General features: G+C 54.9%; 1 protein-coding gene across 7 annotated transcripts in view; it reads left to right on the top strand.

The window, feature by feature from the left end:
- Window positions 1-18,682, top strand: part of DNAH1 (dynein axonemal heavy chain 1) — a 172,243-nt gene that overhangs the window by 132,057 nt on the left and 21,504 nt on the right. For 6 of the 7 annotated variants that reach the window (XR_005601199.1, XM_039546880.1, XM_039546878.1 and 3 more), the window contains exons 58-64: window positions 1,968-2,159; window positions 2,704-2,835; window positions 3,418-3,543; window positions 4,940-5,059; window positions 7,822-7,971; window positions 8,288-8,448; window positions 18,366-18,591. Coding sequence is in view for 6 of the 7 variants with exons in the window: in XM_039546880.1 (XP_039402814.1) it covers window positions 1,968-2,159; window positions 2,704-2,835; window positions 3,418-3,543; window positions 4,940-5,059; window positions 7,822-7,971; window positions 8,288-8,448; window positions 18,366-18,591 (1,107 nt within the window). In the remaining variant the exon portion in view is untranslated. The remainder of the gene's footprint in view (window positions 1-1,967; window positions 2,160-2,703; window positions 2,836-3,417; window positions 3,544-4,939; window positions 5,060-7,821; window positions 7,972-8,287; window positions 8,449-18,365; window positions 18,592-18,682) is intronic. The other variant, XM_039546881.1, reaches the window with a different exon arrangement.

Genomic DNA, 18,682 nt, shown 5'->3' on the forward strand with positions numbered 1-18,682 from the left:
GCTCAGGGCGGGCAGCAACACACAGAGGGCTCAGACCCTTAGGCAGGGCTGAGCAGCAGTTCAGTTTATAGGCCCAGGCCCTCTGGAGCAGGGGCTGGGCAGGCAGCAGTACAAATAGGCCCAGGCCCTCTGGAGCAGGGGGCTGGGCAGGCAGCAGTACCAATAGGCCCAGGCCCTCTGGAGCAGGGGGCTGGGCAGGCAGCAGTTTACAGGGCTCAGGTCCTGGTGGCAGGAGCTGAGCAATAACAATCGCTCAAATTAGTGCAGGCGTCTGTCTGCGCTGGGGTGAGGGGGAGACTGCCACCCGCGAGTGGGGTGGCAGGGGGGACACAGGCCCACCCACTCCACTGTGTCCCAGCCCGGGGCCCTATTAGCGGCTAGCACGGCCGCTGGTCAGTGGGGTCCTGACCGAAACACACCGACATGGGCACCTCGGTGCCTATAGCCTGACCGGGGTCGGCTATCCCCGGGCTACAGTCCATCTCCCCCTCCGTGGGTACCTGCTCCTCGGTCGCCGGGAGGTCGGGCCAGTCCATCTGCATGGGCTCCTCGGGACCAGGGCTTGGGGGCAGGTCCGGCAACTCCTGTTGGAAGTCCGGCCCGGCTGCCTCCGATGGCTCCTCCGGGTAACAGCAGGGCGGAAGCGGCGGCGGCGGCTCCTCCTCGTACCGGGCGGGAGGAAGTCCTGGCGGCTGCTCCGGGTTCCGATCCCGGGGAAGTTCCGCAGGTTCCTCTTCGTACCGGGCGCGGGGCAGTGGGGGCCAGTCCGGATCGCCGCCTCGGGTCCTGGAGGGTTCCCAGTCCGGAGCTCCCGCCGGCACGTCTGCTCGCGGCGGTGGCTGGCTCCTGACTGAGGTCTGGCGTTCTCCTTTTCTACTTCCTGTCCCGCCCCTTGACTTCCGGGGGGCGGGGACAGGAAGTGGTGACTCAGCCCAGCTGGGCTTCTGGGAGGGAGCGCCCTCTGCTGGGCAGGAGGGGAGCCACACCGACTCGCTACACTTCCCCTCCTCAGCACATGCACTCTGGAAGGGGGAAGGGCACAGGGCCCTTGTGTGATGCGGGGGGAAGTTTAGATGCTGTATTTGTCACTGGATTTTTTGTACAGAAGGTAAAATGTAAGTTTGTGCTTAGAGACAATTGTGGTGTAGGGGGTTAAACTTTCATTCTAATCCTGGCTCAGACAGCAATTCTTTTGTGAGCTTGGGCAAGTCACCATGTATCTGCTTCAGTTTCCCTATATATCAAGGGGCGATAATACTCATCTGTCTCTAGGGGATTTGAGGAGTGATTCGTTGATTTTGTGTAGTGTTTTGAACATGGAAAGTGCTACCGTTGTATTATTATTATTTTAGATCCTGTGGAACATTATCATTTTCAAGCACCTGATTGTCATGGTGCTGTGTTTCCTGGTTAGAGCTCCCCAAACGTCCATTTGTCACCATTGTGTATAGTCTGTTTTCTCTGCAGAGTCAGGATTTGGGGGATGGGATAACAGTAAGTAACAGTGCTTAACTCACGTCTGTGGCTGCTACTACTGACAGCAAATCAGGTTCCTAGCAGCCAGTGGTTAATCTTGATAGACCTGACCCTGAAAGATACTGGGCCCCCAGCTCTGTCCCCCAGTGGCTTCAGAGACACCTGGGAATGCTCAGCATCTTTGAACCTCAGGCTGTTTATTTGGGTGCCTAAACACTAAAGTAGGTTCTTAATGTTAAACACCCTATTAGCCCAAGTGGCTTGGCCAAGGCAGTGATGAATTAAGCTATGTGTTGGATAAGCCAAGGCCCATGGTACCTTGGAGATGGGATAGTGGGAAAACAGTAACATTCAGGGGTGGGGGTGCTGAATTCTGACTGCATAGCATGAATAGCCTAGGTAGTTTCTCATGAATATAGTCCAGCTCTAAGCCCTCTCCCTTGTGGGTGGAAGTCTGCTCTGGAGTTCCAATGCATCTTCTCTTTTCACAGCAAGCCTTGCGGGAGGCAGAAGAGGACTTGCAGGTCACTCAGAAGATCCTTGATGAAGCCAAGGACCGCCTGAGAGAAGTGGAGGATGGCATTGCCACCCTACAGGCAAAGTATAGGAGCTGCATCGCCAAGAAGGAGGAACTGGAGATGAAGTGTGAGCTGTGTGAGCAGAGGCTGGGCCGGGCTGACAAGGTGAAGGACGGAGCCAAATTCCGACATCAATTCCATGGCAAACATGCTTTTGGCATATTCCTCACTAGTAATGAGACTTGCTGCTTGTGGGCTCATGGGGCTAACAATAAAGGTCTCATCTCTACAGGCTGCTTCTAATGGCATTTTCTGCCACACAGCTCATGCCAGTAACAGGATAGACCCACCGAGCCAGATCCTGGCCCCAACTGTGACCACTCAAAGGGGTTAGGAAGCTGGTTTAAACACTCAGCTGCTGATTGCTCTGGCATGGGAGAATCCCTGGGTGACAAAGCTGCCTTCCATCACCTCCTGTCCCAGCCCCAGTGTGGAGGGTGTGCCTGAGATAGGCCAGGGGCATGACGAGAGCGTCACTAAGCCCTGGCGATATGCATTGCCTGGGGGGGCCATTGTGGCTGATCATAGTTTAAAAGAGTCGTTGGAGCTGTGGCACAGCTAGGGCACCCCTTGTAGGGATGTGGGCCATAGGAATGGGGTTGTGCTATGAGAAAGCTGGCTGGTGATCTGGTGTGTGTGGTTATTCCAGTTAATTAATGGCCTGGCAGATGAGAAGGTGCGCTGGCAGGACACGGTCCAGAACCTGGATTATATGATCAACAATATCGCAGGAGATGTGCTGATTTCAGCTGGCTTCGTGGCATACCTGGGCCCTTTCACAGTAAGCAGATAACAGGAGCTCTTTCTTTGAAGGAGCTGAGTACAGCTTTCCACCTCTCTTAATCCCAGGGTCTAGAATTCAGCCTCTCTTCTTTGTTGGTAGATCAGCTTCCAAAAGCTGAAGGGAAAAACAGATCACTGGGACAAATTCAGCTCTCGATGCCAAGACGGTTGCATTGAATTTGAAGAGATTGTGCTAGTGTTACAGCACAGAACTTGGTCTGGTGCCCAAGAACTGTCAGGCTCACTACAGTTATCCAATTCAGCTAGTAATCGGACAGCCTGTGGGGTTCCCAAAAGCATATTCTCTATGTTTGGCCCTTAAAGAGGGAAGATTTCTGAGGCAATTTGAAGGATGTCACCAGGAAGTCTAAACCCTATAGAGGCTGTGCCATGGAGCACGCATGCAGCAACCAGGCAAATGAATCTCAAGTTTCCCCTTGGTCTGTTAAAGAGGTTAGGCTGAGCCATGGAGCGGGATTTGAACATGAACAGCAGTCGGAGGGTTGATTTTAAAAGCAAATCACGCCAATGCATAGTTCACACTAGTGTCTGGCTGATGGAGCGCTGCTTCTCTTGGCAGGGCCAATACCGCACAGCACTATGTGAGGACTGGTTAAAGAAACTGGAGGAACACAACGTCCCGCACACCAGGGAGCCAAACTTGATAAGCACTCTGGGAGACCCAGTGAAAATCAGATCATGGCAGGTATGTGATGATTAATTAAGAGCATTAATGCAAACTGATGTGTTGCATGATGCTAATCCATTCTGTGCAATGAAAACCAAAGGACAATGTCAGGGACAATGCAAAGAGTTTGGATAGCAGGGGCAGCCAGTTTCCTGGCACACGTAACCAAGGGAGAGATCCCAGAAAGGAGCAACCTGTACAGCTACCAAAAGCACAGGAGCATCCCAGCAACTGATCCAGCAGGAGCAGCCAAAGGCCAGTTATGTAGGGCACTGATAAGAACAGCACAGCAGTAGCTAACACCATACTGTCTGACTGCTTGTACTGATAGCAAATATCTGGAAGAGGTTCCTCTCTCCAGGCAGACCTAGTATAATAAAGGAAGAATCATCCCAGTCTTGGCCTGTGAATTAGCTGCACTGTGTAATGGGTTGCCTGTCTAGAACCGTATGGATTCCCACCTATGCTACAGATTTCCCTGTGTTATAACATTGTAGAGCCCTGGCCACGTTCAAACAGCTTTGACTCTCTGTGGAGGAGACCAAGCCATGTAACCACATATTATGGAACAAGGCTAAAGCCCTGGATGCAAATCCTGAGCTGCTCTCAGCAAGGCCAGTGCAAAAGTGACTTTAAGCCACATTTAATCTTGGCATCAGCCAGCTGCCAGGCTAGCTCCTGGCACATACTGGAGCAGCAGGAGGGCCATTCTACACTAAATGCCCATGCCATCAAGAAGCTGTTCTCGCTGGCAGGATAGTGACATAGGGATGGATAGTCCATGTTCCTTCTCCTTGGCTCCCCACCTCATGCTCTACATTACCCAAAGATCCCCCTTCACAATGGGAATCCTCAAGAGGCTGGTTATGGTGACTTTAGAGCTGTTTTGAGCAGTGTAAAGGAACTTTATTGTGGTGGAGGACCTGGCCCTGGTCTCTGCATGTCTGTAGCACAGCTCTATGTCATGGCATGGTTCCCTCCACAAAAGCAAGACCAGATCCTGTTTAAACGCTGCTGGTGCTAGCAAGACTCTTAACGCAGCTTCCCTGATAGTGAGAAGAGGGCTTTTTGGTGAGAAGGATGTGTTAGAACCATGCTTGGGGATCTAGCCTAAAAAATGGTTTGGCCAGCACATTTCTCAAGAGAAGAATTACTGTCCTCCCTGGTCAGAGAAGCATTGTTAGAACCTTGCTAGCTGCAACGGTGTTTAAGTGTGGTTGTAGTTGGCCAGGTTCTGAGTCCAGTGCGTATAAGATCCATGTGAGTTACTCAGATGTGTGTATCAGACATTAATGTGCTGCGAGAGGGATAGCTCTGCAATTTATCAAACACTGAAGTGTGGCAGAAAAGAATGCCTATGTTGTAAGACACAGTTGCTGTTAGACATCTGATGTGCTTTTTCGGCTGTGATCAGATTGCCGGCTTGCCTAATGACACCCTGTCTGTGGAGAATGGAGTAATAACACAGTTTTCACAGCGTTGGACTCACTTCATAGACCCCCAGGGACAAGCCAACAAATGGATCAAGAACTTGGTAAGGGCTTCTACCACTTGACAAGTGGGTAGCCAAGTTTGCTGGGATCCTTCCATTGTTCCAGCCTCAGGGTCAGAAGATTCCCAATGGTTCCTTCTATTTTTTTCCCTCCCTCTCTCTTCCTTTCCTTCCTTTTACAATAGACTAGGGGTCGGCAACCTTTCAGAAGTGCTGTGCCGAGTCTTCATGTATACACTCTAATTTAAGGCTTCACGTGCCGGTAATACATTTGAACGTTTTTTAGAAGGTCTCTCTATAAGTCTATAATATATAACCAAACTATTGTTATATGTAAAGTAAACAAGGTTTTCAAAATGTTTCAGCAGCTTTATTTAAAATTAAATTAAAATGCAGATCTTATTAGTTTAGTGTGATCCTTCCCCTTGCTTTTCCTTGCTGAGTTTTCCAATGTCTGGTGGCACCTATTTAGATACTTTAAGCTGCACACAGGCTTCTGAGTGATCAGTTGATAACTATCAGAGGGGTAGCCGTGTTAGTCTGGATCTGTAAAAGCAGCAAAGGTGCCACAGGATTCTTTGCTGCTTTTACAGTTGATAACTGGCTGGCAGGAGGTCAGTGGCTGAGGTGAGTGGAGCTGGCGGCTGGTAGGGCTGAGCAGGGCCAGAAGCCTGGACCCTGTCTGGCAGGGCGCCTGCGCTGGAACTCCATCCGGAAGCAAGGTGAATGGGGCTGCAGGGACCCCAGCGGGCAAGGGGCCAGCAGCCAGAACCCCAGAGCGGCGGCGGGCTGACCGCCACCGCTCTGGGGTTTCCACCACCGGCTCCTGCCAGCTGGGGTCTCAGCCTGCTGCCAGCCTGGGGTTCCTTCCCCCAGGCCAGCAGTGGGTACTGAGTGGGGCTGCGGCGGGGGGGACTCTGGCTGGCAAGGGACCAGCAGCGGGAACCCCAGAGTGGCAGCAGGCTGAGCAGCTCAGCCCGCCGCTGGTCTGGGGTTTCCACCACCAGCTCCTTGCCAGCTGGGGTCTCAGCCCGCTGCCAGCCTGGGGTTCCTTCCCCCAGGCCAGCAGCTGGCACTGAGTGGGACCGGCAGCAGGACCCCGGCTGGCAGGCGCCGGTGGTGGAAACCCCAGAGCGGGGGCAGGCTGAGCTACTCAGCCCACCCCCACTCTGGGGTTTCGGCTGCTGGCTCCTTGCCAGCTGGGGTCTCAGCCCGCCACCAGCCTGGGGTTCCTTCCCTCAGGCCAGCAGTGGGTGCTGAGTGGGACCAGGTGGGACCCCGGCTGGTAAGGGGCCAGCAGCAGGAACCCGAGAGCGGTGGCGGGCTGAGCAGCTCAGCCCGCCCCGCGTGCCATGAAAAATCGGCTCACGTGCCACTTTTGGCACGCGTGACGTAGGTTGCCGACCCCTGAAATAGACTCTGTTTGGAGCTGTGTATAGAGAGGCCTTAAATCCCTTGGGGGTGGGATTTTTGTAGGGAAAGGACAAGGGAAAAATCCAGCCCACCACTGCAAAGCCTCACCCACCCCAGAGTCAGGCAGAATAGATGGGCTTTGCAGTTTGCCTTAAAGGTCCACAGATTCAGGCTACTTTCACTAAAGTGGGAGAAGAGTCCAGGGCCCTCACTCAGCACTCCTGTTGTTTTATACCAAGGGGGCTCCAGCCTGAGACCGATTCCTGACCATAACTGTGGCAGCATAGCTCAGGGAGGAGAGAGGAAGTCTCCCTTGCAGGCTTTAAGAGGCAGTGTGGCCTAGTGACTAATGTACTGGACTGGGATGCAGGAGACCTGGCCTCTTGGGTGTCTTTGGGCAACTCACTTTAACCGCTCTGTGCCTCAGTTTCCCCCATCTGTAAAGTGGAGATAATGATACTGCCTCTTGTATAAAGTGCTTTAAGATCTACTGATGAAAAGTGTATAAGAACTAGGTATTATTATTAGAACCAAAGCACTCACCATGTCTTGTGTTCACCTGCCGGGACGCAGTTTGTTCTATATGGTCTGCCTCCAGACTGCTGTACATGTAGAGTGTTTCCGGAGAGAGACACTGGTGCTTTAAAGCAGCAGCAGCTCTCTAGTGCAGGGGTGGAGTGTGTGTGTGTGGGGGGGAAATTTAGCAACTTTCCTTACTGCTGCTGCTGCTCCTCTACTCCCTGGAGGCTTCTGTATTCCCACCTGGCTGCTCCTGCCTTGCAGGCTAGTCAGAAGCAGATCTTTGAGCCCTTAAGCACTGAAGGGCGAGGGATTCCACTAAAGTTGCAGCTATGAAAGTAGGAAGTCAGGAAATGCAAAACATACCCATATTACCTTGGCCACATTGCACTTAGTAGGCATTTGCTACAAGGTCCTGATAGGTAACACAGACGAAGCCTTTGTATTTCCTTCTTTTCTTTTCTTTTTTTTTGGTATTTGCAATCTTAATGTTGCAGTAGCACAGTTATTTGTTTAGGCCTGGTCTACACTGGGGGGCGAGCTAAGTCGGTCTAAGTTATTCAACTTGAGCTACGAAAATAGCGTAGCTGAAGTCGAAGTACTTAGAGCTACTTATCGCGGTGTCTTCACTGCGGTAGGTCGACTGTTGCCGCTCCCTCGTCTACTCCACCTACACTTCTTGCTCTGGTGGAGAGTCGAGGGGAGAGCACTTGGTGGTCGATTTATCGCGTCTTCACCAGACATGATAAATCAATCCCCGGTGGATCGATTGCCGTAAGGGTAGACATGCCCTAAAGTGCATAAGCAGTTTGGCTCCCCTGCTTTGCCCACACCTACACTCTAGACTCCCCTCTCACCATCTTGCCCTTCAGGAGAAGGAGAACGGTTTGGAGGTGGCTAAGCTGAGTGACCGGGACTTTCTGCGCAGCTTGGAGAACTCCATTCGCTTCGGGAAGCCGTTCCTGCTGGAGAACGTAGGGGAGGAACTGGATCCGGCTCTCGAGCCCGTCTTGCTGAAACAGGTTCTTCCCTGCTGTTTGTCTGACGAGATGAGCAGGAAGGCTGGCTGGCCTGGAGCTGGGGTGGAGTGGAGTGGGCTCTCCAGCACTGGCATGAAGAATGGCTTTGTCCTCCCTTACTGAAGATGTGTCTAGTAAGGTTGAGATTTTGGATGCAAAGAATTTAGATGCTCAGTACAAATTAATGGAAATTGTGCCTCTAAATCTCCTAAATGGCTTTGAAAATCTTTATCTAGCCTCTTTGGCAGGCTCTCAGCACATCTATGTTTTTTAAATGTAGATGTTCTGACTTGTGTTGTCCGTGTCCCTCTCTTTACAGATTTATAAACAGCAAGGCAGCACGGTACTGAAGCTGGGAGACACGGTTATTCCGTACCATGAGGACTTCAAGATGTACATCACCACCAATCTGCCCAATCCCCACTATACGCCAGAGATCTCCACCAAGCTCACGCTGATTAACTTCACCCTCTCGCCCAGGTAACCGGTCACCTCTTTGTACCAGTAGCCACTGAACAGTTGCAAATATTGGCCACTCTCCTGCTCCTGAGCTATTGAAATCAAACTCAGCATGGAGTAAGTAAGGATGGTCCTGTGCTTAGGGTATGAGCCTGGAATTCTGGAGATCTGGGTTCAATTTCCTGCCCTGCCACAGACTTCCTGACCTTGGGCAAGTGACTTAGGGCAGGTCTATGCTACAGGGCTAAGTCAACCTAAGTTACACAACTCCAGCTCTGTGAATAACGTAGCTGGAGTCGACGTACCTTAGATCAACCTACTGCAGTGTCTACACCATGTTGGGTTGATGAGATAAACTCTCCCATCGATTCACCTTATGCTTCTCATTCCAGTGGCGTACAGGAGTTGATGGGAGAGCGATTGGTGATCGATTTAGCGGGTCTTCACTAGACCTACTAAATCGACCCCTGGTGGATCGATCACTGTGCAAAGTGGAGACAACCCCTTAGTTCCTCCATGATTCATGAAGATAATAGCCTTTCTCTGTCATGCTGGGGTTTTGTGAGGTACTCAAGGATTATAGTGATGGTGGTCCATGTATGTACCATAGATAGTTGCACCATGTGACTCCAGAGGAGATGGGACATTTAGGGCAGTAGTTCTCAACCACGTGTACGCAGAAGTCTTCCAGAGGGTACATCAACTCATCTAGATATTGGCCTAGTTTTACAACAGGCTACATAAATAGCACTAGCAAAGTCAGTACAAACTAAAATTTCATACAATGACTTGTTTGTACTGCTCTATATACTATACACTGAAATTATTTTATAATTATATGGTAAAAAGGAGAAAGTAGCAATTTTTCAGTAATAGTGTGCTGTGACACTTTTGTATTTTTGTCTGATTGTGTAAGCAAGCAGTTTTTAAGTAAGGTGAAACTTGGGGTATGCTCCGACATCCCAGCGATAACATCCAAGGGTTCTTCTTCGAGTGCTTGCTCATATCCATTCTATGTAGGTGTGTGCGCGCCGCGTGCACGTTCGTCGGAGACTTTTGCCCTAGCAACTCAGTGGGTCGGCTGGACGCCCCCTGGAGTGGCGCTACCATGGCCGCGGATATATACCCCAGCCGACCCACCCACTCCTCAGTTCCTTCTCACCGCCCGTGTCGGTCGTTGGAACTGTGGAGTGCAGCGTAGCTGACCTCCACCTCCCTAGCATTCTCTCAATTTTTCTATTGTCATTGTGTATATAGTTCTCTAAGTTGTTAATTTAGATAGAGTAGTTAGTTTTAGTTGACTAGTTATAGTTTAGTTAGTCGGGTTCTGGGCTTAGGCCCTTCCCGCCCCGGGGCCGGAGCTCATGCCCGGCTCCCCGGGATTCAAGCCGTGCTCGGCTTGCCATCGCCCGATGCCGACGGGGGATCCACATTCCTCCTGCTTGAAGTGCCTGGGGGAGTCGCACTTAACAGCTAAGTGCCCAATTTGTAAGTCGTTCAAGCCTCGTACAAAGAAAGAGAGGGACATTAGACTTAAACAACTCCTCATGGAGGCGGCTCTAACCCCTCCGTCCTCGGCACCGAGCGCTCCCCCTTCGGAACCGAAAAGCGGCTCTTCGGCACCGGGCCGAACCAGTGCATCATCTACTCCTCGGCACCGGACGCCTGCTTCCAAGTCAGGCCACAGCCGCTCGCTCTCGCCGCAAGCGAGAAAGCCTAAGACCCCTGCCAACCCGGCACCGCCCGTGGTCCGGCAAGAGGCCACGGCTCCAACGCACCGGCCGGTGCCTGCAGCCACGGTAGTGTCTGCTGAGCCGTTGCCATCGACTCCGGTTCGCCAAGGGCCATCGAGTCCGGCACCTATCTCCCCGGCACCCACCGTGGTTGAGTTGATTGTCCCATCCACGCCGGAAGTCTGTGAAGTGGCGAGGGACTTAATCGCGATCTCAGATGCGGCATCGCCCCCACCCCCGGCACCGCTGGTGCGGGTAGTCCGATTGCTTGGGAAGCCGGCCCTGATCTGTCCACCATCAGTCGGCGCCCCGGACCTGCACCGCTCCCGATCACGGTCCCGTCGCTGTTCAAGATCTCGGCACTGTTCACAGTCGTCCCGCCGCTCGCAGTCCCGGCACCGCTCCTTGACACAACGCCGGTTGGACTCGCGGCACCGTTCCCGGTCGCCTTCGTATTACTCTCGGCACCGTTCCAGGTCTCGGCACCGTTCCAGGTCTCAGCACTCGGAGCCGCTCTCGATGCCGAAGCTCTCGGTCACGGTCGACCTCCCGGCACCGTCCAGGTCGCAGGTCCCGGACCAGATTGCGGCACCGGAGTACCTCACGGCACCGTTCCCTGGTGCACAAAAGCACCAGGTCAGTGGGAACATCTGCCCAAGGCCTATCTGCTCCACCATGGCCTTCTCGACACCCCTCGGCTTCGTCCCGGGCAGATAGCCTCTACTCCCAAGATCGGGAAGCAGATGTGCCGGAGGCTTTATTCCAGGACTCCCACTCTGAATCGCAAACAGTTCAGCAGTGGCCTTTTTGGACACCTTGGGCTTACCACCAGGCCCAAGGGGCTCCCATAGTTCCATCTCGGACGGTCCCTGCCGAACGTCGGGCCCCAGAGGAAACAGTGAGTCGCCCTCCGCCAGCTGGTACGGATGCTCAGCCGCCTCCTACCACCAACTCGCCTGAACACCTGGAGCAGGAGCCCCAACAGGAGGAGCTCATCCAGGAGGTCCTCCGACCCGGTGGTTCCTCTTCTTCCTCACCGGATGAGGCGGTGGCGGGCGCGTCGTCCACGAGCCCGCCCCCACTGGACCTTGCTGCACATAAAGACCTCCTCAGACGAGTGGCACTCAACATTAACATCAAGATGGAGGAAGTCGCAGAGGTCGACGACCCGGTCTGCAGCATTTTGTCGGCAGACGCGCCTACCAGGGTGGCTCTACCCTTTATCAAGACCATCCAGGCAAAAAAGGATAAGTTGTGGCAAACGCCAGCTTCTATTCCGCCGACGGCGAAAGGAGTCGAGCGGAAATACATGGTGCCATCCCAAGGGTATGAATACCTTTATATGCATCCGCCTCCTTCTTCTCTGGTCGTTCAGTCGGTTAACGACAGGGAGCGTCATGGCCAGCCGGCATGGGCGCCGACTTATATGGGCTCCTGGGGCTTTAGCCCCAGGAATATTCCCAAGCAGGGGCTCTGCTCCACCAATGTTTGGAGCTAAGTTGGTTTCTCCCCTGCTTGGAGCGCCACCGCCGCCGCCAGGGCTGGAGCTTCCCCCCTCCCCGCCCCGCCCCGGAGCTTCCCTGCCTGAATGCAGGCAGCGTGTCTCTCTCCCTTGCTGCTGCTGCTGTGCCTAAGGGCTACAGCATAACAGCAGTGCAAGCTGCTGTTGCTGTAGCACCTCGGAGGGGGCCCTGCCATGCTCGGCAGCCCTCTCCTCCTCCCCTCCCCTCCCCTGCCCCTACCTGGAGGAGACGCGAGGGGACTTCCGGCCAGGAGACAGACATCACTCACCTTAGCAGCTGCTGGGGCTTCCGTGAGTGTTTGACCCTATGATTCCCCCCCAGCCCCAGCCCCCACTCCTGCCCAACGCTGGGGAAGGGGCAGCCCCATGCCATCCCCTCCCACCGTCCCCCAGTGAAGCTACGGTGAGGGGCAGCAGGCTGCAGCCTGCAGCAGGGGTCAGGGAGGCAGGAAGCCATATATGAAGGCAGTGCCCCTCCCCTCCAGCACCCACCCACCACAGGGCAGATGGGGGAGGGGGTTCATAGACCTACCTGAGCAGCTGGGGCTTGGGTGAATTTTATGACACCCGTCCCTGCTCCCCCGCCCCATAGCCATCATCGTGCAGACCCCACTTCTGCCCCATGCTGGGCAAGGGGCAGCCCCATCCACAGTGAAGTTATGGTGAGGGGCAGCAACATGGAAGGCCACCTGTGATGGCAACCCCCACCCCCTAGTACCCATCATAGAGGAGGCGAGTGAGCTTTCTGGACCTGAGAGGGGCCCTAGGAGCATGTGCAGTGACTGTGGTGCAGAGTGAGTGTGCTGTGGGGGGCAGGGAGGAGAGGAGGGGTCCCTCCCCTGGAGCTTGCTGCTGCCAGTGGTGGTGATGGGGAGTCCTCTCTGGCCCTAGCCCTGGGGCAGCCTGTCTGCACCCCAAGTTCCTCATCCTCAGCCCTGCCCCACCCCAAAGCCTGCACCCCCAGCACTGAGCACGCTCCTGCACTGTGAACCCCTCATCCCCAGCCCCACCCCAGAACCCTCACCTGAGGGGAAAAACGTGCAACTTAAATTTGGTGGTCAGTTTGGAGTATCATTTTGTTTAGCACGATACTTGACTATTTTACACCCCTTTAAAGTATATAACTAGTCGTATACAGGTGTTACAAAGTGGGAATGTTCTTAATGTTTTCTCTGAATACTGTGTGGGTGCCTCAGTTTCCTCTCTGCATTTCTCAAGGATCTAGATGGTGGGATAAGGGGGTGTGATTGTTGTAGAGCCCTAGAGGGACAGTGTGAGATGTCTGCACAGAGAATGGCTGAAACCCTGTCTCCTGGTAACTGATGGCCTGGGCCACTCTCCTGCAAGGTGCCAACTGAAGGTGTTGGAGAACAGAGAGATCGGGTGGCCTCCTAATGCCTGGAAAAGAGACAAAGGCCAGAGGAGGGCAGGGCCACCCAGAGGATTCCGGGGGCCCGGGGTCTTCGGCGGTGGGGGGCCCTTCCGTTCCGGGACCCGCCGCCGAAGTGCCCCGAAGACCCGCGGTGGGGGCCCCCCGCCGCCGAATTACCGCCAAAGTGGGGCCTGCCGCCGAAGTTCAGCCCGGTCTTCGGCGGTAATTCGGTGGAGGGAGGCCCCCGCCGCGGGTCTTCGGGGCACTTCGGCGGCAGGTCCCGGAACGGAAGGGCCCCCCACCGCTGAATTACCGCCGAAGACCGAGCTGAACTCGGCGGCGGGTCCCGCTCCGTCTTCGGCGGTAATTTGCCAGCGGGGGGTCCTTCCGCCCGGGAGCGGAAGAACCCCCCCGCCGGCGAAGACCGGGAGCAGAAGAAGCTCCTGCGCCTGGCCGCGCAAGAGTTTTCCGGCCCCCCTGGAGCGAGTGAAGGGGCGAGGGAGGTTCGGGGCCTGGGGCAAATTGCCCCTCTTGCCCCCCCCTCTGGGCGGCCCTGGAGGAGGGAGTGTCGGTGCCTGTGCAGACTTCTGGGAAGTGCATGGTGTGGAAGGGGATGCTGTGATGCTTTGGAACAACTCCATACAAAGCCAGTCAGGACTCTGGGGGAGCCTCCTCTCTCGGAGCATACTGTCTCCAGGGAAAGAAGCTTACACCTTCCTGGGTCTGACCTCGGAGCATTCAGCATGCCCTTCCACATCATGCACTTTCCACAGCGAGTCTGCCCAGGCGGGTCCTGGGGCAACCAGAGGTCCCTGCACCCCAACTCCGCAGTCAGATGTGACTCTCAGCCAGACAGTAAAACAGAAGGTTTATTAGATGACGGGAACACAGTTTAAACAGAGCTTGTTGGTACAGAAAACAGAACCCCTCTGTCAGGTCCATCTTTGGGGGTGGGGAGCCCAGAACCAAGTTCTGGGTCTCTCCCCATTTCCCCAGCCAGCTCCAAACTGACACTCCCTCCTCTGGCCTCTGTGTCTCTTCCGGACAAGGAGGCCACCTGATCTCTTTGTCCCCAACACCTTCAGTTGGCATCTTGCAGGGGAAACTGAGGCACCCACACAGTATTCAGAGAAAATATTAAGAACATTCCCACTTCATCACAACAGGTGCAACAAAATATAATACTGTATATTGAAGTAGGCAAGTGCTGCTTCTGACTTTCCACTTTTAATTGACCCTTGTAATCTTGTGGCACTGACGCGTTGTAGCTTCATTTTATATCGGCTTACAGGGCGGGAGTGGGGGGGCACCACCATTTTGGGCCCCACCAAAAATTATACAAACCTGCCGCCTATGCCAGCCGGCCCCCGCGCCAAAATCTAAAGAGGCCAGGCATATGGACCTTCTGGGCCGTAAGGTATACTCGGCGGGCGCCCTCCAGCTGCGCGTAGCCAATCAGCATGCCCTGCTGAGTCGTTATGACTTCAACACCTGGACTGAAATGGACAAGTTTCAGGAATTGCTTCCCTCCGATTCCCGCCAGGAGTACAAAGCCTTCCTAGCAGAAGGAAAAAAGGTGGCAAGGACCTCCTTGCAGGCTTCCCTTGACGCGGCGGATTCCGCGGCCAGGTCTATAGCGACCGGAATCACCATGTGGCGCATTGCCTGGCTCCAGGCCTCCACTCTTCCACCCGAGCTTCAGTACACCTTGCAGGACTTGCCCTTCGAGGGCAGTGCCTTGTTCTCGGACAAAACCGATTCTAGACTCCAGAACTTAAAAGATGGCAGAGTCACGATGCGCAACCTGGGTATGCACACTCCCGTAACCCAGCGACGCACCTACCGCCCTCAGCATTTCCGTCCGTACTTTGTACCCCGACGGGGTCAGGATTTCAAAAGACGCCGAGGGCGAGGAGGCCGTAGATGGTATTCGGGCCCTCAGTCCGGCCAGAATCGCGGCTCCTCTAAACCGCAGTCGGACCCGAAGTTGTCCTTTTGAAGGCGCGCCCGGGGGCAGCATACCTTTTCCTGTCTCGGATCCTTCCCCCCCGTTCTCCAACCGCCTCTCTTATTTTTTCCCGGCGTGGTCCCTCTTGACCTCAGATGTCTGGGTTCTGCGCACTGTGAAGCACGGATACCACCTCCAGTTTGCTTCACCCCGCCTTTCCGCCCTCCCTCCCAGTCCCTCTTCAAGGACCCCTCTCACGAGCACCTCCTTTTACAAGAGGTCCGAACGCTCCTCACTATCGGAGCGATAGAGGAGGTTCCACGGAACGACTGGGGCAAAGGCTTTTACTCCCGCTACTTTCTGATTCCAAAGTCAAAAGGGGGTCTCAGGCCGATTCTCAACCTAAGAGGCCTCAACAAATTTCTAGTAAAGTTAAAGTTCCGCATGGTCTCCCTAGGGACCATTATCCCTTCCTTGGATCCCGGGGACTGGTATGCTGCCCTCGACATGAAAGACGCTTACTTTCACATAGCCATCTTTCCTCCACACAGACGATACCTCCGCTTCGTAGCGGGCCATCGCCATTTCCAGTTTGCAGTCCTACCCTTTGGCCTCTCCACAGCACCTCGAGTCTTCACGAAGTGCATGGCGGTGGTGGCCGCCCACCTCCGTCGCCAAGGGCTCCATGTGTTCCCCTACCTGGACGATTGGCTCCTCAAGGGGGCCTCTCGAGAACAGACCGCGGAACATGTGCGAGTGGCATCGGCCCTGTTCACGAACCTCGGCCTGTTGCTCAATACGGATAAATCCACCCTGGTTCCCACACAGAGGCTGGACTTCATAGGAGCTACCTTAGACTCCACTCGGGCCAAAGCCTGTCTCTCTCAGCCAAGGTTCCTGGCGTTGACGTCCATTGTCCGCAGCCTTCAGGCTTTCCCTACGACCTTGGTCCGCACCTGCCTCACTCTGATAGGACACATGGCGGCATGTACGTTCGTCACCAAGTACGCCAGGCTTCGGCTCCGACCATTTCAAACATGGTTACATTCGGTGTACCGCCCGGCCAGAGACTCGCTGGACACCCTGGTCACCGTTCCATTGAGTACCCTTCGATCCCTCGACTGGTGGCTGAACCCCTCCACGGTCTGTGCGGGGCTGCCCTTTCACCCGCCCCAACCAATGCTGTCCTTGACGACGGACGCGTCTTCTCTCGGCTGGGGAGCCCACCTAGGTCATCTGCGCACCCAGGGCCTGTGGTCACCAGAGGAGCTCTCCCTCCACATAAACGTGCGGGAGCTCAGAGCAGTTCGCCTAGCCTGCCAGGCGTTCCGCAGGCCTCTGTCCGGCCGTTGTGTCTCCGTCCTCATGGACAACACAACGGCCATGTACTACATAAACAAACAGGGCGGGACTCGCTCCTCCCCACTTTGTGCAGAGGCCATCCACTTGTGGGAATTTTGCCTGGCTCATGCGATCGACCTGGTGGCCTCCTTTCTCCCGGGAGTTCGGAACACTCTCGCGGATCGATTGAGCAGATCCTTCCTGTGCCACGAGTGGTCCATAAGACCGGACATTATCCACGCGATCTTCCGCAAGTGGGGCTTTCCCCAGGTGGACCTCTTCGTGACACACGCGAACAGGAAGTGCCAAACGTTCTGCTCGTTCCGGGGGCACTCTCAGACGTGTTCCTCATCCAGTGGATGCACCACCTGCTTTACGCGTTTCCCCCCTTCCCTCTAGTCCACAAAGTTTTGTTGAAGCTCCGCCAAGACGGGGCTCACCTGATCCTGATTGCCCCAGCATGGGCTAGACAACCGTGGTACTCCACGTTGCTCAGCCTCTCGGTATCCCCACCGATCACCCTCCCCCTCTGCCCGGACCTCATAACACAGGAGCACGGGACTCTTCACCACCCGGACCTCCCCGCTCTCCACCTCACGGCGTGGCTCCTGCGTGGCTAGACGCCTCTGAGCTACGCTGCTCCGCCCCTGTGCAACACGTCTTGCTCAGCAGCAGGAAACCTTCCACTCGGTCCAAGTACTTGGCCAAGTGGAAGTGCTTCTCGTTGTGCTGTGAGTCACGTACTTTGGTACCCATGGAGGTTCCCGTTCCGACCATTTTGGACTACCTGTGGTTCCTTAAGCAACAAGGCCTTGCTATTTCTTCCCTGAAGGTGCACTTAGCGGCGATATCCGCCTTCCACCCTGGCGAACGTGGACACTCAGTGTTCTCAGTGTTCTCTCATTATATTCCGCAGGGGGCTGGAACGCCTCTACCCTCCGGTCCGTCGCCCCGCCCCTATCTGGGACCTCAATCTGGTACTGACCAGGCTCATGGGGCCACCCTTTGAGCCACTGGCAACCTGTTCTCTTCTCTACCTTTCATGGAAGACGGTTTTTCTGGTTGCCATTACTTCGGCCCGCAGGGTCTCCGAGCTCTGGGCCCTGACCGTAGACCCTCCTTACACGGTCTTTCGTAAAGACAAAGTGCAGCTAAGGCCGCATCCCGCTTTTCTGCCTAAAGTGGTTTCGGTCTTTCATACTAATCAGGACATCTTCCTCCCGGTCTTCTGCCCAAAGCCTCACGCATCTCCCCGAGAGCAGCGCTTACATTCCTTGGATGTCCGCAGGGCACTTGCCTTCTACATCGATCGCACCAGGCCCTTTCGTAAGTCCCCTCAGCTCTTTGTGGCAGTAGCGGATGGTATGAAAGGCCTCCCTATCTCCACTCAGAGAATTTCATCATGGCTCACGACCTGCATCTGCACGTGCTATGACTTGGCCCATGTTCCGGCGGGCCACCTCACTGCCCATTCCGCGAGAGCTCAGGCTTCCTCGGCCGCCTTCCTGGCGCACGTACCGATCCAGGAGATCTGCAGAGCAGCAACCTGGTCCTCGGTGCACACGTTTACCTCGCACTATGCTTTGGTGCAGCAGTCTAGAGACGATTCCGCCTTCGGTTCGGCAGTTTTGCACTCGGCCACGTCTCACTCCGACCCCACCGCCTAGGTAAGGCTTGGGAATCACCTACATGGAATGGATATGAGCAATCACTCGAAGAAGAAAAGACGGTTACTCACCGTTGTAACTGTTGTTCTTCGAGATGTGTTGCTCATATCCATTCCACACCCACCCTCCTTCCCCACTGTTGGAGTAGCCGGCAAGAAGGAACTGAGGAGTGGGTGGGTCGGCTGGTGTATATATCCGGTGCCATGGTGGCGCCTAGCCGACCCACTGAGTTGCTAGGGTAAAAGTCTCCGACGAACGTGCACGCGGCGCGCACACACCTACATGGAATGGATATGAGCAACACATCTCGAAGAACAACAGTTACAACGGTGAGTAACCGTCTTTTTTGTTACAGTGGCTTGGAAGACCAGTTGCTGGGACAAGTGGTAGCTGAGGAGCGACCGGACTTAGAAGAGGCCAAGAACCAGCTGATCATTAGCAACGCCAAGATGCGACAAGAGCTGAAGGAGATAGAGGATCAGATCCTCTACCGGCTAAGCTCCTCCGAGGGAAATCCTGTCGATGACTTGGAGCTCATCAAAGTGCTGGAGGCATCCAAGCTAAAAGCAGGGGAAATCCAGGTAAGTGACTGATTCACAGGCACAGACACCCAGCCCTGGTCAGTTTAATCCTTTACAGAAACATGAAATGTGCAGCTGTGATGCCTCTGAA

The sequence above is a fragment of the Mauremys reevesii genome, linkage group 7, assembly GCF_016161935.1.
Source record: "Mauremys reevesii isolate NIE-2019 linkage group 7, ASM1616193v1, whole genome shotgun sequence".
Classification (NCBI taxonomy): Eukaryota; Metazoa; Chordata; order Testudines; family Geoemydidae; genus Mauremys; species Mauremys reevesii.